We start from the raw sequence: 20,620 nt of genomic DNA on the forward strand, positions 1-20,620 counted from the left end.
CACAATGCATAATGTTAGAGAAATACCTCAAAATTATTATAGTGACTCATTCTTGCGATGTGATGGCAGCGCCTTCCAATGCTCTAGTGATTAGCACTTTAGCAGCGACACAACCATTGTTCATGTTCAATTACTTCAAACAGTTGTTCGTCAATCAGTGGTAGAACGGGTCCGTGCACACGTGATTCCAAATTAGTAAGCGCGTTTAGAACAGCGCAGCATTTTTGTGTTTGTTCTTTAATCTCAACCTTCTCCTCCTCTTACTTGCTTTTTCTCCTTTTCTGTCGACGACTTCTCTGACAACCTCCTCTCTTTCTGCACAACAATGAGCTCCCACGACAACGAAGAACTTATCGACTACGAGGATGAGCACGACGTTATCCCCAACGGCACAGCTTCTGCAGCTCCTGCCAACGGGGCGGCGGCGTCCTCAGTGGATGGTGAGATGGGCAAAGACAAGAAGAACTTCTCGGGAATACATTCGACGGGCTTCAGGTTCGTTCTACATACATGTTGTTACAAACCATGGCCATCTGACAATTTGTCTTCTTTTTTCACAGGGACTTCTTGTTGAAACCTGAACTTCTGAGAGCTATCAGCGACTTGGGTTTTGAACATCCCTCAGAAGGTATATTTTAGTGATAAGTAACATGCTGTTCTCAACTCATGGAACTCGTTCAACAGTCCAACAAGAATGCATTCCTCAGGCTGTCCTAGGAATGGATGTCCTCTGCCAAGCAAAGTCCGGGCATGGTAAGACGGCAGTCTTCGTGCTTGCGACTTTGCAGCAACTGGAGCCAGTCAATGGAGAAATTTCTGTCATTGTCCTCTGCCACACTCGCGAGCTCGCTTTCCAGATAAAGAATGAGTACACACGTTTCGCCAAGTATATGCCAGATGTGCGGGTTGGCACGTTCTACGGCGGTACTCCCGTTCAAAAGGATGCGGAGATTCTCCGTGACAAGACGCGCTGTCCTCACATCGTCGTGGCCACTCCCGGACGACTCAATGCCCTGACAAGAGACAAAGTTTTGGATGCAAAGAATGTCAAGCACTTCATTTTGGATGAGTGCGATAAAATGCTAGAACAGCTTGGTTAGTCTCATCCTGCGATTCGATTTCGGCTACGATTCTGCGGTATCTTGGTGCCGGTTGCCGCCGCCGCAAGAGGCACTTGTCTCGTCAACGTCCCCTCCCTCCGCCGAGGGCGCAGGCGCCTAGTGCGCCCTGAAACGCGCTGTAGATGCAGGGTCTTGGAAACTTTGTTGGGTTGCTGAGAATACATACATAAGATATATCATCGTATCTCTCCCTCCCATCCCCCATACTTGTCATATCGTCTTTTGACGATTTTTGAGTCCATTCCCTCTCGAAATGTCGACAACAGTCTAACCGCATCTTCTCGTTGTTCTTTTGTTTGATTCGCAGACATGCGCCGAGACGTTCAAGAAATCTTCCGTGCCACACCTCACCACAAGCAGGTGATGATGTTCAGCGCCACGCTAGCGAAAGAAATTAGGGCCACGTGCAAGAAATTCATGGCAAATGTATGTAATGCACTCCTCCTGGATTTTCCTGCTAATGATTGCAACAGCCTTTGGAGATTTTTGTTGATGACGAGACGAAGTTGACTCTACACGGTCTACAGCAACACTACGTGAAACTCGATGAGAACGCAAAGAACAGGAAGTTGAACGAACTACTAGACACCCTAGAGTTCAACCAGGTACCACATCGTTTTACTTGAAATATGTGTTTATTTACGATTATCAGGTGGTCATCTTCGTCAAATCGGTCGCAAGAGCAGTCGAGCTGGACAAGCTTTTAGTCTCTTGTAATTTCCCTAGTATCAGCATCCATTCAGGCTTAGCTCAAGAGGAGCGGTAAGTAATCACCGTCGGTGGTTCTCTTGAATATCCTTGCTAAGTTCTTGCTATAGTATAAATCGCTACACTGCGTTCAAGGCCTTCGAAAAGCGCATCCTTGTTGCAACTGATATCTTTGGTCGTGGCATTGATGTCGAACGGGTCAATATCGTGATCAACTACGACTGTCCACCAGATGCGGACAGTTACCTTCACCGCGTCGGTCGTGCAGGTCGTTTTGGAACGAAGGGTCTAGCGATTACATTCCAATCAAGTGAGGCAGACCAACAAGTTATGTCTGCCATCCAACAACGGTTTGAGGTCGCTGTACCTGAGCTTCCCGACCACATTGATCCCGCTACTTACAGTAAGTGTCTACTAGTAGTTGTGTTCATGACTTTGAACTTATCTTGTTCCTTCAGTGACGTCTTAATTTCGTATACACGCCTGTTCAGTATTGTTTCCTCGTATCCCTCCTCCCAAACACCCCTCGCTTGTCTCAGCATATGTAATGTTATTTTAGTGGGTTGTCGAGTTCATCGTTGTGCTTTCTATCTCTTGATGAAATCCAAGTTCGGTGTAAGTTCTCAGTACGTTGTTCAGGTTGCAAGTACTGTAGATCAGTGCTACGTTTTCAACGAAACTTGAGCGTTCGAGTGAAATGTTGACATTTCAAGAGCAGGAACGAGAAACTCAGGTACTGTCTATGTTGCTGTATTAGTTGTGAGTCGTGACACCTATATTTATCCGGTAATGGGTGGCTTAGACAAGGCTTAGAAGTGATCTAAGTTTTGAGCTTTGTGCAACGCTGGTGATGCTCGCACAACAGACTTCTGTCGGCATACGGGCAAGGTGCGAAAAGGTCCAAGGCAGCAGCTCCGAGAGAAAGAATATCACGTTATAATCTAAAACAAGAGAAGATGGTAATTGAGTTTATGAACGGCACGTAAGGGTAGGGTGAGATTGTGGCTGAAGGTATACACACAATCCCGAGCGCTCACTGCCTTTTGAGACGAGGACGCTTTCTCGCGTGAAGCTCTCCCGCATGCGCAGAATCTATGCTCTTTCTTCCGGTGCTCTCGGATTCGACCCTGTAGGCGGCCTTCGGTCGGCTCTTTATGCGATAATGTCAATCCATGACAACCATTAAATGTGGTTGTCGCAGAGGAAACTCAACATGCTCAAGTTGTGGTGAAACGGGGATATCATTTAGCGAAGTCACATGGTCTGGCAACGTATATGTTGTGAGATATCAGTCCATTTTCCTGCTTAACTGAAAAGGTACTACGCGAAATTTGCTGGAGAGCGAGCGCCGCGATCGGGAAGGGGTTGTAAAATAGATAGATGAATACTAATTATGTAATACGAAGGCTACCGATAATTATAATCAATCCGCGCAACAAATAGATTTCTGCACTATATTTTCATATTGATAGTCGACTAGAATTTCAAAAATTCACTTAACCGCTTTTGTTTAGTTACTAGAGGCGCTCGTACTGGTTACTTTGTAAGTTGTCATCGAGCACTGAGCACTGGCACAACCGTCATCATCACGCGACATATACGAATAGCAGTGGGTTGCCATGTCCACAAGCAACACGGCGTCGAAGGCCGTAGCACAAGCACAAGCACGACTCACCCTTTCAATGACGACATCATGTGATAGTGTCTTGCATGGCGGGGGCTTCGTTGCTTGACAAGGAAGGTACAGCCACCTGGGTGGAGTATAGTACCACCATCACCATGTGCAGCTGAACGCGGGATCAATGCACGTGCGATGCTATTCCAAAATCTCCTCACTACATTTGTACCGTTCAGGTATGACATAGCTAGCATTATGGAGCGCCTCTCGAACAGTGTTGTCGAGGCAAGTGAATTGCCAATATCATCATATCATCTCATTACAATTGGCACGAGCTGCGGACGTCCAAAATGCTCGAGATTGGATACTACAAGCAGTGCGTTTCTTTTTTTGCGCGTTCCGAATGAGTCATGACTTTTGGTGTCCAGATGGCACTTCATTGTGTAGCGGCCAGAATTGGTAAGGCTCAAACTCAATCGGGATCCACACGCTCAGTATCACAGCGGGAGCTCACCAACTCAATTGAGAGGTGGCTTCTCAATCTTTGTCTGCCGGATACAGGCGCAAGGACAGGCTCAATGTAACTGTTCTGCGCTCGGCATCCACTCCTAGCACCAGCACTATTTCTCAGACTCCCACCATTATCGTCTCTGAACGAATGATGCACTCACCAGCACCAGAAACCGCGGAGGAACGCATCCGCAAGGAGCTTGAACAGGACAGGAAAGTCTCGATAAACTGTTTGCTGTCAATTCATCGTCATTTCTTTAACTTCCGAAGTTGAAACATTGAAGCCGGGGACTAGCACAACAAGTAATTCGAGGGACAATAAGGATCTGATGCACTAGCAAGGTAGTTCCCGACACCATTTGTCTAAAAGTAGAGCCTTGACTGGATACAGGACGGGGGCCTGGAATTCCCACAGCGGAGACAAGGCCAAGTTCAGATATAGGCGGTTCTTCTCTCAGGCTGAACGGCAAGATGCCCACACGACGTGCGTCGCAAGAAGCCGATTCAGTTGTAGTATGTGACGTCTTACCTTCGATGTGCAGGATGAACTGTCGAAGCTGGCGAGTACGAGAACGGCCCCAGACTAGTGACTTACCCGATATAGCATTAGTAGAGCTAAATTAGCCAGGCTGATACTTAATAAAGTGCTTGTGAACACCTCGTGAACGATGAGTCTAGGCAGCCATTGCCAGGGCTCTCCGGCTCACGGGTGTTGGTCTGAAGGGTAGGCCGGCTTCTCACCCCGAAAAAAAATTGAATACGCCCTGATCGAAGCATGCACGGAAGACATTTCGAGGTCCTTCGAGCTCGATGTAAAAATATTTTCCGAAAGAAAAATTCCCATGAGTCCCGACGGTACCTATTATAAGAGAACGAGACGTACCAGCGACCACTGATCTCCCTACTACCCTGTACCAGTACTGGCAGAAGAGATAGGCCGCCGGGACCATTACTAACACGTGGAAGACACACAGTCTTCATGAGACAGCAATCTTTGGAATCCTGTCCTCGGACATTTCAACCCATGTGACTCTCTTTCCTTTGGCGATTGACCTGAGGAGGGTTATTGGATGTCCCTTCAGTAATGTGGCAACTGGTGAGTGGACCAGGGCATAAGTTAGGGTATTGATACTTACGCCGGGTCATGAGTTTACCTGGGAGTTCGCGTAACTGGTGATGTGACTCGGATAATGACGAGTGGGTAAGTCCTTTTGATGATTTTCCCATTGGTTTGATGGGCTTCATTCAGAGCAAAATTTGCTTCCGTGCATGAATCCTCAATCAGTACATCTCTGGCACCTACGGATCAACCACAGGAACGTACCAAGACACTCGTACGATTCTGCTACATGTGATGAAGCTGTTCCAAATCTCCACGCTGAGAATAACCAGTTAGTTTCCCGAGTGACTCGAACGAGCGGGTGAGCGTTGGGCGGGTTCAACCACGTAATATTACGGACTTTGAAAGATATTTGCAAAAGATAAGCCATGAAATAAAATAATGTAGATTTTGCCGTTGAGGCCACACGACTCGATCGTATCAAAACCCGCAACCATAGATTCGTACCCTGACCGTAAAATTCATCAGGCAGTTTGTGCCTGCACGCGCATTAGGAACGACTGCCTTCCTGTTGTAAATTAGTCAGCAAGGGACCCCCTTCGTATGGGGTCAAGATAACATTAATTTACAAATTCAAATTCAAATGAACAGCGGCTTTACTTCCGTAACTGATCTGTTTTTATCCCATCCCGAAATCCGCAGTATTGCAGCGGATAAATATTAAATAGTCGCCCATTGAGTAAGCTCGGATTGCCAAATTCAAACATCCTAGTATATATATAATAAAAGAACTCCTCTCCCTCCGCACTCGCCAACAACTCATCACCCTCGGCTACACTGTGTTAATCCCTTTGCACAAGCTGCAATATGGGTTTTTGGATGGCATTCTCCTCAAATAGAAAGCCATGGGGGCTTCGCTGGCGGTCATCAGTTTGGTTCATCACTACAGGTGCGTTTTCCTTGCAATCATAAATTCATCGATTCAAATTATTTCACGCCCGCCAGTCGTTGGATTCGGTCAGTAAGCCTACATGTCACGATGCTACCCGTATTGATGCGTATTTTAGGCATCACTACAGATTTGTTGGTTTACTCCATCATCATCCCCGTCGTACCATTCCAACTGGAGCGTTTGTCATACCATAAAGTTTCGTCGCTCACAGGGTGGCTACTATGTGCATATGTGAGCTGAATCATCATTCTCATGAACCATCTCACTTATATCCTCTAGTCCGCCGGGTTGGTGTTGTGTAAGTTGGTTCCTGACATATCACTTTAAGTGGGTTTATCATTCCCACAGCCACGATCCCTATTGCCATGCACTCGGAGCGATATTCAATGAGACGAATACCATTGATCCTCGGCCTCGTTGCGCTCATTGGCTCCCAGCTCATGTTCATGGAGGCCCCTAATTATGCAGTCATGGCCGTCGCCCGTGTGTTGCAAGGAATTAGTTCCTCTATGGTGTGGATCGTAGGCTTGGCACTTTTGTGAGAATATCCGTGAGCATCATCACACAAACTAATTCATATTGTAGGTGTGATACTACGCCGGAGAAAGACGTTGGCAGTGAGTTACCCTGAAAACATCAATCTGACTTCCATCGATGAACTTTTGTCAGGGCAATTGGGCATCGCGATGACTGGCCTATCAGTTGGGTGAGTATGCTTCGACACTGTGTCCGCATTTTCTCACTCCTAGAAGTCTTCTGGTTGGCACACCTGCAGGCGGTGTCTTGTACTCTCGCTTCGGCTTCCGCGCCCCATTCATCTTTGGAGCGTCGTGTGCAGTTGTCGATCTTCTATTCCGTCTTCTTATAATCGAAAGGGACGTCGCATTGAAATGGGGCTATGACCCATCGGAACCTACCGCCGTAGTGCTGAAGGAGGCGCCGGACGCTTCTTCTACATCTGATATACAACTCTCTCCTATCCAAATAACTCATGTGCAAGGAAGCACTGATACAGGGATTAATGAAGTAGAAGAAACGATAGTTCCGGACAAGTCCATACAACCAAACGCACGAAAACTCTCCATAACCCACGAAGCTCAGATTCCAATACCACTACTCTCAGTGATTATTAAATTATCGCAGGCACCTCGCGCCTTGGTCGCTTTAACCATGTCATTCGTTTATGGGTAAGTATCATCAAATGTTACCGAAGAGAGTATTCACCGTTGCCACAGGCTTGTACAAAGCATGCAGGAGCCCTCCCTTCCGCTTCATCTCCAATCTCTGTGGGCATTCAATTCGGACCGGGTGGGCCTTGCCTACCTGGCAGCAGTCGTCCCAGCCTTGATATGTAGGTCTTAGTCCGAAAATGTGTCGTCTCGTCTTGACAACAGTTGCAGCGTCACCGCTGGCAGGTTATTACGTTGATCGAGTGGGTTCTCACTATATAACTTTTACATGTCTGCTCCTTGCATTGCCGTGGTGGATTGTCTTGACTCTACGGCATTCTATACCTCTATTCATCTTTGCTCTTGCCGCTCAATGTATGTTTACATCCTGGCTACATGCGTCGAGTTGACCTTTTTTGCTTAGGTTTCTTCGTTTCTGGTGTTGTCGCGCCAGTGACAACTGAACTTGCGTCTGTCTCTCGACAAATGACAGGTGTCGGATGTAAGTGATTTTAATGGAATGCGATTTTTCATTTCCTGACGTCGTACAGATGCTCATGTCTATGGCGCGTTCAATCTCGCGTTTGGAATTGGTACAGCAGGTGAGAAACCATGATCTCACTCTCGCATTAAGTTCTGACTTTTTCCAGTGGGTCCTGTAATCGGAGGACAGGTCAGCATCTATGCTAACAAATGCAAGGCCACGTTTTTGATCGGATGTTGATTTCTAGATATATGATCATGCTAGACATGGGTGGACTGCGCTTTGTTGCATCACCTCGGCGCTTATCGTCATCTGCATCACACTCGCGTTCTGCTACACTGGTGTTGATCCTTTGCTTGCCAAGTTCATGCGCCATTATTACCCAATTGATTCGTTACGAAAGAAACCAGACGAAGAAACCAACAGCACGGATAATACAAGCAGGACTCATATTATCAGCAGAGTTGGATCTGCATGATTTTGCATCGCGTGGACAATTTTTATATTATAGATATCCCTATTCACCTGGAAGTTCAAATGTTCATGTGTAGTAGCTAGCACAATACCGTAGCATAGATAGGCCAGTGGACAATAGGGAACACTGCATATTCTAATATTTTGATGGTACATTGCAAATCTGGACCGTTTCAGACCAGTGGTTGCAATTTGTACCTGCTTGTCACGCTATCGACCCGTCTGTCCCTTTGACTTCCCAAGGCTCACAGTCACATCATTCATTCCTTTATACTGTATCATACTGGTGTCTAGGCGTTAGCGGGAACTTGAAAAGTTGATACTTGATGAACCCTCCCCAACTCGATACCTCAAATTTTTCATCTCCCGTCCCAAACCAATCAAACCTCATGCCGGGTTCTGACCAACTCAATGCACATTCTGTCCCAGTAGACAACTCTGTCAGTATCAGTCGCCGACAGGAGACTCAGAACAGTCTGAGACAAGCCTCTGTAGCCCTAGATGCTGCATATGAGCGTGTCACACAACTCAGACACAACATCAACAATTTGCTCAACCGGATGCCACCGGAGATTGCGGAAGGACCCTCGCCCGCACGCGACAGGACCACAGAGTCCAGTATCGCACCCCAGCATGCTGCCTTAGTCCTTACCGGGTCCCACGCTCCAGAGTCCAACGTGGACTTCAACACGCGCGTTCAACGGTTGAGAACCATTATCAATCCCTCCGCCAGGCAGCGCCTGGAAGATTTCGAGAGCATGTCAAGACGCAGGAGAGGCTCCACTGCAGAGCGTCCATTAGAAATGTCACGCCATAGGTCTCAGTGGTGGGATACACCAGCTGATATACCCTCTCGGATACTCCCGCCTCACCCCCGTTCCCCTCCGCTGCCAGATTTGATTTTTCCTTCAAACAACAGAACACATCTCTCAAGCAGGGAAGAGCGTTCTGTCTTCCGCAGCGAGCCTGGGATCATAAATCCCGAGGATCCTAACACTATGATTGGGCGGCAAGTTGCAGCACGTACTGCCTTAGACAGTCAGAGTGCCACTGCCCCTCAGCTCGAACAACGACTTCAAGATCAGACTTCCGTCATTGCGCGGGATTTAGCAACCTTGAGTACTAGGCTTGTCATGCGGGGCGTTCGCCGCATAGAAGTTGCTCAGCAAGCGGAGTCTGAGAGACCAAGCCTGAACGATAGATCCGGTTTACAGGGACAAGGGGTGTTTCCGACCCCTTCGGGGACTGAGATGGACTGGGAACCCACCATACCACAATCAAACGATGATCCACTCTTGGCTCTTGTGCTCGATGTTGCGGCTGTGCCTGACTCATCAACGCGTCCTTCTCAGTCGTCGAGTGGTACGAGTAGGCGGTGGACTAGTGACCACGCCGACCAAACACTACTTATAGATGAACGGGGCCAAGGCCCCCATAGCGTGTCAGAGAGACCAACGCCTCGTTTTATGAATGCTAGGCCATGGCCTAGAGAAGTAACTGCGAACAATGCAGATGAGGCTTCGACGCCTTCAGGTGTCAGGCGTCGCAGGGGAAGAGGTATGTGAGTCTAATTATTGATTGTACTTCTCTGAAACTCAATTTCAGCGCGTCTACTTAATGCGGATGGGGATGAGGTTATTTCGGATGACGATGATGATGATGGAGTCGAGCGCAATCACCGCTCGCAGCTGCGTTTGATGTATGCGCTACCAGATGCCACTGTTTCATCTACATCACCTAGATCCGAGGAAGACTACTCCCTGCTATACACTTCCGCCTCCATTATGCATCCTCTGGACGATGATCCGGGAGAGGCTATACGCGTGCGTCTCAGCTCCCACCAGCAATCCAAAGAACATATTTTTTCTCATCGGTTATCTTCACGTACGTACTCACAACATGTTGACCCTTTGCCGGCGCCCCTTTCAGAGATGCTTCGTCATCCAACTGTTCCCACACAGGTCCCGCAGTTTATTCCAGTGTCTAAACATGCGAGTTTTGCGGGACGGTGACAAATTTTTATCGCTTTACCGTAGATTTTTATTCATATTTTGATGCTCTCTTTCTATGGCAACATACATACATATTCATATTTTGATTTGTCACTGGATGACTTCCCGTAGGCAAAAATAATGCAGGATAGATTATCATTTCACGCTTTAGCTAGGAAGGTGTGCTGCAATGCCGGTAAGTTGTTACGGTTATTACAGCCATTTCTCCCGCATCTTTTGGCCTACTAAGGAGAACCGTTGTACTGCGCCTAGTTATTCTCATTATCGTCAGTGATTCACCTTTGCTCCACGACGCTCAAGACTGTCGGGTTGCTAGCATTGGGCTTGAAGAACCGCTGGTGTATGTCACTATGTTTGATGCATATCCATTCGACGGCTAATAGGGAGGTACGATTCCACAGGTCCCGACGCACAAGGAACCCATCATGTCCGAGTCCAAAGGAAATGCTCTCAGGCTGGTGAAGCACAAGCCCCATCTCCGAGCAAGACATGCTGCCCGGTACTCGATCTCGAGTTCTTTGTTTCTGAGCTCCGGCTTCGAGGTGACGCACCCATACTGCAGCCTCATCAACAGGACGGGGATGTCTTTTGCTGGAATGGCGAAGTTTTCGAAGGCTTGAATGTGAGTCAGAAGCTTCTACCTTCGTGGCCAGGACTAATACCATTTTGACATAGGTCAATGCACATGAAAATGATGGCGCGAAACTCTTCCAAAGCATACACGCACACTCTGCAATGGACGATCTCCCTTGCCTATTGGGGAGGATCGAGGGACCGTGTAGTTCTTTTCGTTGCGGGCACACCTTTCCCTGCTGATGGAGTCAGTACGCAATAGATATGCATTCGTCTATTACCATGTAGGTTTCGCTGGTAGTATCTTGATGGATCTTCTGACGTTTACATGCATAGGTCGAATCTCCCAAATTATAATTTGCTCGAGACCCCCTTGGACGCCGTTTCTCTCGTGCCGGGTAAACTGGTATGCGCGTCCCGTTTCTTGATACCGCGTGGAAGGTACGAGGGGGATGCAACCCGACACGAACACGAATTCGCCAGCTTTGATGGCTTGGGAATATGGCGCGTTGGGCGTCGAAACGGATGTGATCGTAGACATTTGTCATTGTGTTTTGATAGTGAGTGGTAAAGCGGGGTGTCGTGTATGTCAAGCTGAGTCCATGCCAGACAGTGTACTGTCAATGGCATCAAGCCTGAGTGTACACGGTTATCTGCTACTTCCTCTACAGACTACAGGTACAAGCACACGCCCCAAGAGACATTCAAAAGGTAATTCAGCACATGTAAAGATGGAACCAGTTCTTCGAGTTGTACACCTCGCGTGCATGCCCCACCTGAGCCCTGCCTACGCTCAGCCTACGAGCCAAATTCGCGAAATTTGGAAGATGTTCGAGCCTATCATGACCTGGGGAACGTCGATTTCGCGCCAAAGGCTATTAGACGAGATAGAGAAGCACACCCATGACATTTACCCTCTACAAAATGTGTACGCTTGCAAGCCAAATAATAGTATGTTCCGTAGGACACCATTACACTTACAGGATCATGATGATCAAGTCAAATTTCTCGCGGTAGTCATAAAGTCAGTAGGAGCAGAATTACATCATCCTATTCTTAGCTGCCAGTGCGACGGCTACAATTTCAAGGACTCATGCGTTTGCTGATGCATTGGCTGGCGATCTTCGGTGTTTTCAAGACGATCAACGAGATTGAGGGGAAGTGCGCTGCTGAGTCTTGCCTGCGGCGATGACAGCATGTTAGATTTTTGTTATGAAATGTAATACTGCTCTAGATCTGTTGACAAGTGCCAAAGGCACCCCTCGCAGGAAGGTCTTAGATGATCTTTTAATTCCAAACATACCTGACGAAAAATGAGAGCATCCGAGAAATATGAGGGGAGTGCGCAGTTGTCCTATGTTAGAACAAGGTGACCTTCGCTCGTTGTAATTTATGGACACTGTTACAAAAGTAGACTTTTATATACGATATTCGCCGTATCTTTGTCTTCATTTCCTGCTCCGAATAAGCAAAGCGTATCATCACGGTTCTTCACGCGCGAAAGAGCAGTATACAGTTGACCATGCGCAAAAGGATCTGTCCTGAGATCGAGAACGGTGCGAGACAGCGTCAGTCCTTGGCAGCCGTTGAAAGTGGTCGCATAAGCCAATCTTAATGGGAATTGCTTGCGATTTACGGTCCAGCTAGACCGATAAGGATGGAAAGAAAACGTGATCCGTGGAATACAGTGATTCTCCAGATTGTTGAGTAGTTGGACCTGGACGAATCGACGATGTAGGGCGGTTATTCGTACACGCGCATTCTTTACTAACCCTTTTTCCACTGACAGGTTCCGTTGTATGGCGCATATGCAGTCGATTTTGAGGTCCAGTTGATGTGGCGGAATTCCGGGCGCAGTCAGCATTGCTAAGTAGTCGGGCGTTTGCTCTGGAGCATCCATAGGTGCGTGGTCCGCTTCTTTCAAGATATCCGAGCTTAGATAGCTATCTAGTTTTTTTTTCAGGTTTCATTTAGCGCATTACTATCCATTACTCACGATAATCACCAGGCATGGACTCCAATATTCTGTCGTTGAATTCGTCTACAAACGTGTTTCGTGGCGAGAGAAACGCGCGGTCGAGGCATGCGCGAGCATCGGCAAGTATGTGTTGCGGGAACAGAAAACTTTGCGCATCGTTGATATCCGTTGTCTTGTTCAGCAGCGGAAGGCTCTGTCGACTTCCGGTGGTATCTTTGTCGGAAATTTCCTAGAAGCATTGCAATGATGTGACATTGCAATTGTCATTGAGATGTCACTTCTACGATATCACGTGGTGTTCTAATCGATAAGAATAACTGATAATTGTGACAATTATCTTGTTGATGTTGACATGTTATTCCCACGATTGTGCGCGCCGTTTGAATGCATTGGAATGCGACTCCAGCACATCTCCATCGATAACGTTGATGTCCATATTCCCTTCATATTCTTGTATTCACACTTACTTTTGAGTTTTATACACCTTCATGCCACCCGAACGGACCTCGATCTGTGAAACATGCCGCCAGAAATTCAAAAGTCGCGGACTTGCTGCCCATCAAAAAGCCTGCAGGAGGGACGCTACACGGATGCAGGAAGATCTTGAGAGACAGAATGCTCGAGCAGGTGAGTTTTCTATATTTTGTTCCAAAAACACTGAGTATAATTCCTCTTGACAGCTGCTCAAGCACACACTGAGCTGTTGAACCTGGCTCAATCTCGTCCAATCCTGCATCAATCACAACGACCAGGCGCGTCCCAAGGTCTGATTCATTTTTTCATAGATTCGTGTTTTATTTAACAATTTGTAGGCTTTCATGCGGCTCCTGCTGCTTGTGAACCTACATTTGACGACTCGGAGTATGCACATCTCGATGAACTTGGAGGTATGTCAATTCTTTACTGTCAATAAACCGGTCGGTCATCATAACATTATATAGGTCTATCAAATGATCATGTCCTTCCACCTGCAATACAGCAGGATGATATCAGGACAGAGTATCATCCACGTAGTGGCATCCCTACAAAGACTGATCACTTTGCCGATTTTCGCTGCAACACTGCTGCTCCCTCGCTCGCACCTGAAAATACCACTCCCTGGGAACCGTTTTCCTCGCGTATTGACTTCGACTTTGCTGAACTGATTCTGAAAGCCAACCTCACGAAACTGCAGACGAACGAACTCATCGGTCTCATCCGTCGTGCTGCGCTTGAAAGATTCTCAGTCACCGACTATGACGGCATCTGTAAGCTGTGGGATGCTGCATCTTCACGCCATGCAAAAGTGAGCCTCTTCTGAGTACTGACTTATTACTATACCTCATTGACAATCAGTTTTCCAAGTACAGTTCAAAAAGGAAGTGATTTCGGTCCCACATAGGGACCAGGAGCACAACTTTGATGTCTGGTATAGGCCGCTCTGGGATTGGGCATGTGACTTGTTGAAAGACCCTCGCCTTGGTCCGCATTTTGTGTTCGATGCTCAACGGTTGTACAAATTTGACGGACAAGACTTTGTACGTTTCTTTGACGAGCCATGGACAGCTAATGCCTTTTGGGATTGTCAAGTATGTATGTGCTACTAAATTTGAATGTTCTAACAATGTAAATGCATGTTTCATAGTCATCCTTGCCGAAGGATGAAGGAAAGCCCTTTGCTTTCATTATATATGCTGATAAGGCAAAGCTCTCCTCGTTTGGTCGTCAAAAGGCATATCCCGTCATTGCACGATGTGCGAATTTACCTGTGGGAATACGCAATGGTGAAGGTTTCGGCGGCGGTCGCCTTGTAGGCTGGCTTCCGATTGTATGAGAAATTATTCAATTTGCTGTTGGCTTCTATGCTTATGACTTTTTGTAGGTCGAAGAAGACAGAAAGTATTCCGGGACTCAGTCCTTTGTCAATTTCAAGAATGTCGTCTGGCACGAATCATTCAAGCGTCTTCTCAAATCAATTGCGCTGCTCTCGAAAACCGGTTGTTGGGTCATGTGTTGGGATAACATCAAGCGTCTCTTTTACCCGCTTATTCTCATTTTATCAGCTGACTACGAGGAGCAGTAGGTGTATTGCCTTGTCATTATAGTTTTCTAATGGTTATTCTACAGATGTGTTATGGCATTGATACGCGGAACCAAGTGCAAATGTCCTTGTCCCGTTTGTCTCGTTCCTAGAGAAGAGCTTGGGAATGTACTGACATCGTACCCACTGCGAACAAGCGCGTCTGTTCAAGTGACAATCACAGAGGCTTGAAGTTTCAGTCGACAAGAAGACAAAGAAAAGTTATTAATGTCTCAAGGCCTCCGAGACGTAGACGTAAGTTCCTTTCGCTGTATTCTCATTCTCAACTCTAATTGATTCCTTTTAGAATGCATTTTCAGATGTTGCTCACACAGACGTCCATTCTGCAGTCTCATTTGACCGCTTACATGTAAATAATGAAGGTAATTTTTCTGACCATTTGTGGACTCAGTTTCAGGAACACATCAAATCAGTTGGTCGGCAGATACAGTCTGAAATCGATGTACAGTACGTTTTTCAACTTCGGGTACAGCAGCTACTGACTTAACAACTGGAATAGCTTTGACTTAATGCCTCGTTGGCGCAACATCAATCATTTTAAGCATGTCATGGACATATCATTTTCTGACGGCTCGAAGTATGAAGATATCTCTAAGGTAAGGTGTTTCATTGTCTCTCAATTGTACTGATTCTGATGGTTCTGTAGCTTATCGTATTTGCCGCACATGACATCATTGACCGAGGCACTCACACACTCCCTTATCTGCTCCTTCGATGCATCCGTGAATACGTGAACATCGACATGTATGCTGCTCTTGAAGTGCACACATCGGAAACCATTGCTGCGGGCCGTCTGGCCATAACGGAGTTCACACAACTATTGGAGGTCAGTTTCTTGTTTGAGTTGTGTTCAAGTTTTACTGACAATCCAAATTATAAGCGATATAGCGCAAAAGATGACTCAGGAAAGAATTGGGCATACCCGAAACGGCATGCATATGCCCACCTGTTCGATGATATTGAAGCAAAGGGTGCTACGCAGAATACTAACACCAAGCCAAATGAGAAGTGTCATGGCCCAATCAGACAGATTTATCTTCGGCGGACGAACTTCAAAAATATTGCTGAACAGGTGTGTACTCTCATTTATTCGTGAAGCGGGACAGAATTGCATTGATCTTACACAGGTACTTCGCCTCGACCATCGCTTCCTCATTGCGCATTCAATTCGTTTGGATATCGAGGATTATGATGACCTCATTGTGTCTCAAAAGGACCCTTCGTACTTGAGTGGTGTGGACAATGATGAAGACCTCGACAATGACTTGGACGTCACACTTCATGTTAAGTTGGGTGCAGCGCAAAACGAGCAAACATTTGCGGCCTTGGAGCAAGAGCATGCAAGCGATAATGCATTCAATCGGTTTCGCATCAAGCTTGCAAACTTTCTGAGTGATTCCCTCCCTGCTCACGGAATACCGCTACCTGGCGGAAAATGAATCAAGTTCATGCCTGACGAAACTGTATGTCGTTTTGTTATTTTCTGATTCACGACTAACACATAGAATGCAGGTAACCGAGCATCGCTTCGTAAAGGTCAACTATGAGTCCATTGTGGACTGGCGCACTGCTACAGACTATCTTCGATGTAGTCCCTCATTTCACAACTTCCCTCGATATGACTGCGTCATCCTTCAAACTCAAGCCGGAGTGATATTTGGGCGTTTACTGATGCTTTTCACTTGTGTCGTGGATGGTCAAACTCATCCAGTTGCTCTCGTTCATCCATATGATGCTCTGGTTGGACAACGCTCTCTCAAAGATAAACACTTTCAGTTCTGGCGTGTTCGTCAAAGACCAAGGATCTCATCCGAATTTTTTTCAGTTCACTCAATCATCTGTGGCGCAGCACTTGCAGAAGATCATAGCATCCAGGGTGATTACCTGGTTATTGACACAATTGACACTGACATGTTCTTGTGCATGAAGGTGATGCACAAGTCTGCCGGTCATGTGGAATGAAGAACTGGCATTGTCTTGTCTTATATCTCCGTCATGCTCACTCTCTGCTCGCTCGACTCTCAATTCTTGTATCCCCCCATCATGCTCGCCTTTCGCTCACCCATCACACTCACCTTTTGCTCGTTCGACTCTCAATCCTTCCACCTCAGTCATACTCACCTTCTTGGCTACCATCTCAGTCATGCTCGCCTTTTGCTCGTTCGACTCTCAATCCTTCCTTCTCGGTCATGCTCACCTTCTTGGCTACCATCACAAAACATGCTCACCTTTTGCTTGTTCAACTCTCAATCCTTCCACCTCGATCATGCTCACCTTCTTGGCTACCATTTCAGTCATGCTCGCCTTTTGCTCGTCTGACTCTCAATCCTTCCTTCTCGGTCATGCTCACCTTCTTGGCTACCATCACAAAACATGCTCACCTTTTGCTCGTTCGACTCTCAATCCTTCCTTCTCGGCCATGCTCACCTTCTTGGCTACCATCACAAAACATGCTGAGACGCTTTCCAGATTGGATATCGCAGCCGCTGGCTGCTCACACTCGCCGCGAGGAAGCCCATGTGTTCATTGGTGTCAACATAAGGTAATGATTACACTCTCAGTTGTGCCATGTAAGTGAACCACGCATGATTTTACCTGTTATCATTGGATTGACTTAGTCTATTCAGGGCCTAATTACCTTGTCACCAACATGAGGCATCGCCTAATCCCTTATATCAGGCGCCTCGAACGACTTTTTTTCGTTGCCTTTCCTTTCATCAAACTGCTCTGGTCATTTCTGCAATCACAATGCCACCATCGAGCACCATATCCCTCGCTGATCTCGAACAGGTATGCGTAGGCTCCGTCACTGTTGCTTATGTCTGAATCTTCAAACTTTTATTTCAGGCATTGCGAGAAACACAGCTCGAGTTGCAAGAACTCAAGGACGTCAATAAGGAGTTGACAGAGGAGAACAAGATCCTCAAGGCAAACCAGCCGAAGCGGAAGAAGAAGGGTCAGAATGCCTCCGAGGAGCACATGGCCTTCGATGAAGAAATCCGCTTATGTGGTCGCAAATATGGTGCCTGCTACGAAATGTTTGCACCAGACAGGCAACTTCTTCAGCGTCCCAATCCTGCATTCGCTCCACCTCTCAACGAATCATCACGCTATGAAATGCAGGCCTCAGTGGAGTCAGCCTTGCTCGCAGAGCTATTCAGTTTACTCCCATCGCACATCCACCCTCTGGTTGCGGATAATCACTTTGCGGATGTTGTAAGTAATGTCTTTATTTCATTGATTATTGCTGATAGTACTTTAGTTTGAGGATGCAATGAACAGTAGCCGTGCATCCGAAATCAAGAAACTGTGCTCCAAAGCTGGGCTTATCTTTGGTCTCTCTGAACAGTATTTCGCTGATATAGCGTATGACCGAGCAAGTGTACCTGAGATCCAGGGTCTCCTCGGTACCTCTACATCCCAGCGTATGCCCAAGCCTTTCCCACCCATCCTTTTCCCGAATCTCATCGAAGATCCCTCGCTGAAAACGGTCTTTGGAAATTGGGAACCCTTCGGCAAGGTGTGTGATTGTGTCTCTTAATTTAATACTTATATTTATCATATAATATGTCTTACCTGTCGTGTTTTCAGGCTATCCGGATTCTGCTGTGGGGTGAGAATGGCTTGACTGCGCTACGAGCAGGAGGACCTCCGCGAAATGGTAATAGGTGGGAGGTGACATCTTTAACACCCGGTTTGTTGGCGTGGGTGGGCGTAGTTGTGAGTTTTTGTGTGTCGGAAGAGTCTCACCTGATGTGTTTTTGTCAGGTTGTTTTTCTACTGAGTGCCGACAAGGAATTTCGCTATTCTGGCAAGGGCGAGATGACCAAGATCCAGTACAGCTATATGTTCACCTCATATAAGAAGATTCTTGTCAAGAACTGGAACACGGAGTACACACGCGACATTGTGAAGAAGCTGAATAATTATGTCTTCTCCAGAGGTTCGAGAACAACTAACTCAATGTCAGATGAAGAGGATTTCACCGCGGCTATGGATCGTGCCTTAGTGGGTGTGACTGAAGGCGAGGTGCGCACTGCGCAGCCTGAACCACTTACAGAGGACATTATGGATGAGACGGTTGCTGATGCCGAGGCTAACAGGGAGAGACCAAGACCTAGTAGTCCTCTTACATCTGAGCCCAATGATGAGGATGAAGTTAGTAACATTGTTACAGCACCTGCAGCTGCGAGAGGCTGTCGAGGAGGCAGAGCAGCCAGACGTGTTGTATCTAACACTAGTACCCGTACTACCCGCAATGCTCGCACCACTACTTAGGCTTGACTACATATGTATAATATAAGACCAGATGAGACACGCTTGAGTGGATTATCTAGAAAGACTTGATCACAGCATTGAAGGAGTTTACTTTGGTTAATTTGAAGCTGAAGGTAAATTTGGAGGCTTGCGTGGATACGTGTTCTGAGATTGAGCTGGATAAATGGGGAATTACTGGGGAGCACATCATGACTCCTTTGAGGACTGCGTCGTGTCTTCGAAGTATTGATATGAAAGCTGTAGAGTGGTCCTCTAATAGAGTTGGGGTTCCCATATAATAAAGCCCTCGTAGTCTAATGGTTTTGATTACGGACCATATCTAATGTTACTATAGAGTATATAGTCTAAGTCCCTAGTTCGAATCAACCTAAGTGCAAGTAATAAACAAGTGTATTAGTAAGATAATTAGATAATAGTAAATACATAGATAGTTGGTAAATCGTAGATAGTAAATAACATAGACAGTAGATAAATCGTAGACAGTAGATAAAAATAAGCAATAGATAATAATAGATGGCGAGATCATGATAGGATAATGACGATGGCCAGCCAGGGTACATAAATGGAATTCCCACGGATTGTAAGTTTATTTTAATGCCATTGTAATAATACAAAATTTAATGTTACAATGGGCATTGGCATGGTCATTGGCGCCACATTGCCATCGGCACCTGTCGGCATTTCAAAAACGGGGCTTACATTACTTTCCCATTGCCACGGGTGGGTTGTCATTGCGGCATTAGAATGCATTACAAGGCATTAAAATGAAACTCAGAAATTTCCGACATTCGCCAATGGCATCCACGAACGTGGTGAACTCAACATTATTTGCAGTGCGTATGGGTGTACACAATGACAGGATCCGTATCTTCCGCCACAACGGTGAAGATTTCACTGATGCCGCTTTCGAAGCACATTCTCCTGCTCCGCTCACGACCGCTGCAACTTGTCGAAAGTCTCCTAGGGAGATGAACGGCTTTCCTCCAAAAGCTGTGTGCGGTCGATTGCAAATTAATCGCATAGATCGTCGACGGACTCCCATGCAGCTTTGTTCATCATGGGAAGCTCATCCCAGATGACGGCTGCTACCTCGCGAATGAGATCTGCGCGTGGTGAAAAAGGTTCCGGACAGATTTAAGCCTCAGCCGACCTGGGGTCTTCTCCTTTGATGACCTGGTTGACCCACAGAGGAATTCATCGACCCTACCAGCCCTAGGTGGTTCCAAAGGGGTTCTCATGGGTCCTGAGTACTGAGTGACAGCGGATAGCCAGCAAGGCAAAGCTGATTAAGCATCCCCCTGTTCAGGCGTTCTTCCTGCTACTGCCATAAATAATGATATTCAGCATATAAAAGCAAGGCACTTTCAAGTTCCTAATTACATATACGAGTCGAAGTTCTTCAGATTTATCTGACTCACAGACGATGCACTTATCTCTGGTCCTCACCGTCGTCGCGGCTTTGACAGCATGTGTATATGCCAGTGACGCCGAAGCTGAGGGCTGTCCTGTTTTTTGCAGACATAATCATAATTGCTCTGCCTGTCCAACACGAAAATGCGTGAGGAACTCGCATCCTTGATATAACCACACAACTGACTGACAT

General features: G+C 46.7%; 7 protein-coding genes across 7 annotated transcripts; 6 read left to right on the plus strand and 1 right to left on the minus strand.

Moving 5' to 3' along the window:
• Window positions 1–240: 240 nt before the first annotated feature.
• EDB93DRAFT_1113467 (P-loop containing nucleoside triphosphate hydrolase protein) lies at window positions 241–2,635 on the plus strand. The gene is made up of 8 exons (XM_041448192.1): window positions 241–495; window positions 561–628; window positions 685–1,095; window positions 1,429–1,547; window positions 1,595–1,726; window positions 1,774–1,883; window positions 1,940–2,232; window positions 2,288–2,635. The coding sequence occupies exons 1-8, from the start codon at window positions 326–328 to the stop codon at window positions 2,296–2,298; spliced, it is 1,314 nt and encodes a 437-aa protein (XP_041313839.1). The 5' UTR covers window positions 241–325; the 3' UTR covers window positions 2,299–2,635.
• A 3,080-nt stretch (window positions 2,636–5,715) lies between these two features.
• On the plus strand, window positions 5,716–8,266 carry EDB93DRAFT_1113482 (major facilitator superfamily domain-containing protein). Its single transcript, XM_041448193.1, has 14 exons — window positions 5,716–5,966; window positions 6,023–6,034; window positions 6,085–6,200; window positions 6,249–6,267; window positions 6,318–6,507; window positions 6,555–6,586; window positions 6,639–6,675; window positions 6,722–7,156; window positions 7,205–7,320; window positions 7,370–7,513; window positions 7,563–7,640; window positions 7,690–7,740; window positions 7,789–7,811; window positions 7,870–8,266. The coding sequence occupies exons 1-14, from the start codon at window positions 5,885–5,887 to the stop codon at window positions 8,098–8,100; spliced, it is 1,566 nt and encodes a 521-aa protein (XP_041313840.1). The 5' UTR covers window positions 5,716–5,884; the 3' UTR covers window positions 8,101–8,266.
• A 373-nt stretch (window positions 8,267–8,639) lies between these two features.
• Window positions 8,640–10,226, plus strand: EDB93DRAFT_39579 (uncharacterized protein). Its single transcript, XM_041456259.1, has 4 exons — window positions 8,640–8,922; window positions 8,991–9,458; window positions 9,510–9,653; window positions 9,702–10,226. The coding sequence occupies exons 2-4, from the start codon at window positions 9,095–9,097 to the stop codon at window positions 10,106–10,108; spliced, it is 915 nt and encodes a 304-aa protein (XP_041313841.1). The 5' UTR covers window positions 8,640–8,922; window positions 8,991–9,094; the 3' UTR covers window positions 10,109–10,226.
• Window positions 9,970–11,145, plus strand: EDB93DRAFT_39554 (uncharacterized protein). Its single transcript, XM_041456258.1, has 6 exons — window positions 9,970–10,283; window positions 10,361–10,448; window positions 10,510–10,730; window positions 10,784–10,884; window positions 10,944–10,965; window positions 11,018–11,145. The coding sequence occupies exons 1-6, from the start codon at window positions 10,278–10,280 to the stop codon at window positions 11,036–11,038; spliced, it is 459 nt and encodes a 152-aa protein (XP_041313842.1). The 5' UTR covers window positions 9,970–10,277; the 3' UTR covers window positions 11,039–11,145.
• Window positions 11,146–13,147: 2,002 nt separating this feature from the next.
• Window positions 13,148–16,701, plus strand: EDB93DRAFT_1237319 (uncharacterized protein; the record flags this gene model as incomplete). Its single annotated transcript, XM_041451405.1, has 13 exons — window positions 13,148–13,286; window positions 13,601–13,944; window positions 14,009–14,227; window positions 14,284–14,466; window positions 14,521–14,717; window positions 14,766–14,879; window positions 14,913–14,973; window positions 15,026–15,186; window positions 15,239–15,335; window positions 15,386–15,565; window positions 15,620–15,811; window positions 15,867–16,102; window positions 16,245–16,701. 13 exons carry the CDS (start codon window positions 13,148–13,150, stop codon window positions 16,699–16,701), a joined length of 2,580 nt encoding a protein of 859 aa, XP_041313843.1.
• Window positions 16,702–18,001: 1,300 nt separating this feature from the next.
• Window positions 18,002–18,756, plus strand: EDB93DRAFT_1058322 (uncharacterized protein; the record flags this gene model as incomplete). The annotated part of the gene is made up of 2 exons (XM_041444783.1): window positions 18,002–18,259; window positions 18,331–18,756. Coding segments are annotated over 2 exons (684 nt in total), but the record flags the coding sequence as incomplete, so codon positions are not given.
• Window positions 18,757–19,321: 565 nt separating this feature from the next.
• EDB93DRAFT_1113498 (uncharacterized protein) lies at window positions 19,322–19,610 on the minus strand (the record flags this gene model as incomplete). Its single annotated transcript, XM_041448194.1, has 1 exon — window positions 19,322–19,610. A coding segment is annotated over exon 1 (193 nt), but the record flags the coding sequence as incomplete, so codon positions are not given.
• Window positions 19,611–20,620: the final 1,010 nt, after the last annotated feature.

This window comes from Suillus bovinus, assembly GCF_016758785.1.
Source record: "Suillus bovinus strain UH-Sbo-P2 chromosome Unknown EDB93scaffold_1, whole genome shotgun sequence".
Lineage (NCBI taxonomy): Eukaryota > Fungi > Basidiomycota > Agaricomycetes > Boletales > Suillaceae > Suillus > Suillus bovinus.

What these genes read in the sequence shown, in the direction of transcription:
- EDB93DRAFT_1113467 (XM_041448192.1), top strand. Translation starts at nt 326, where the DNA reads ATGAGCTCCCACGACAACGAAGAACTTATCGACTACGAGGATGAGCAC. An exon ending in ATACATTCGACGGGCTTCAG is followed by an intron (nt 496 to 560) that starts GTTCGTTCTACA and finishes CTTTTTTCACAG; the next exon opens with GGACTTCTTGTTGAAACCTG. An exon ending in ACACCCTAGAGTTCAACCAG is followed by an intron (nt 1,727 to 1,773) that starts GTACCACATCGT and finishes TACGATTATCAG; the next exon opens with GTGGTCATCTTCGTCAAATC.
- EDB93DRAFT_1113482 (XM_041448193.1), top strand. Translation starts at nt 5,885, where the DNA reads ATGGGTTTTTGGATGGCATTCTCCTCAAATAGAAAGCCATGGGGGCTT. An exon ending in ATGACTGGCCTATCAGTTGG is followed by an intron (nt 6,676 to 6,721) that starts GTGAGTATGCTT and finishes CACTCCTAGAAG; the next exon opens with TCTTCTGGTTGGCACACCTG. An exon ending in AGTCGTCCCAGCCTTGATAT is followed by an intron (nt 7,321 to 7,369) that starts GTAGGTCTTAGT and finishes CAACAGTTGCAG; the next exon opens with CGTCACCGCTGGCAGGTTAT.
- EDB93DRAFT_39579 (XM_041456259.1), top strand. Translation starts at nt 9,095, where the DNA reads ATGATTGGGCGGCAAGTTGCAGCACGTACTGCCTTAGACAGTCAGAGT. An exon ending in TCCTTCTCAGTCGTCGAGTG is followed by an intron (nt 9,459 to 9,509) that starts GTACGAGTAGGC and finishes CACTACTTATAG; the next exon opens with ATGAACGGGGCCAAGGCCCC. An exon ending in CAGGCGTCGCAGGGGAAGAG is followed by an intron (nt 9,654 to 9,701) that starts GTATGTGAGTCT and finishes ACTCAATTTCAG; the next exon opens with CGCGTCTACTTAATGCGGAT.
- EDB93DRAFT_39554 (XM_041456258.1), top strand. An exon ending in GGGCTTGAAGAACCGCTGGT is followed by an intron (nt 10,449 to 10,509) that starts GTATGTCACTAT and finishes ACGATTCCACAG; the next exon opens with GTCCCGACGCACAAGGAACC. An exon ending in ATGCATTCGTCTATTACCAT is followed by an intron (nt 10,966 to 11,017) that starts GTAGGTTTCGCT and finishes TTACATGCATAG; the next exon opens with GTCGAATCTCCCAAATTATA.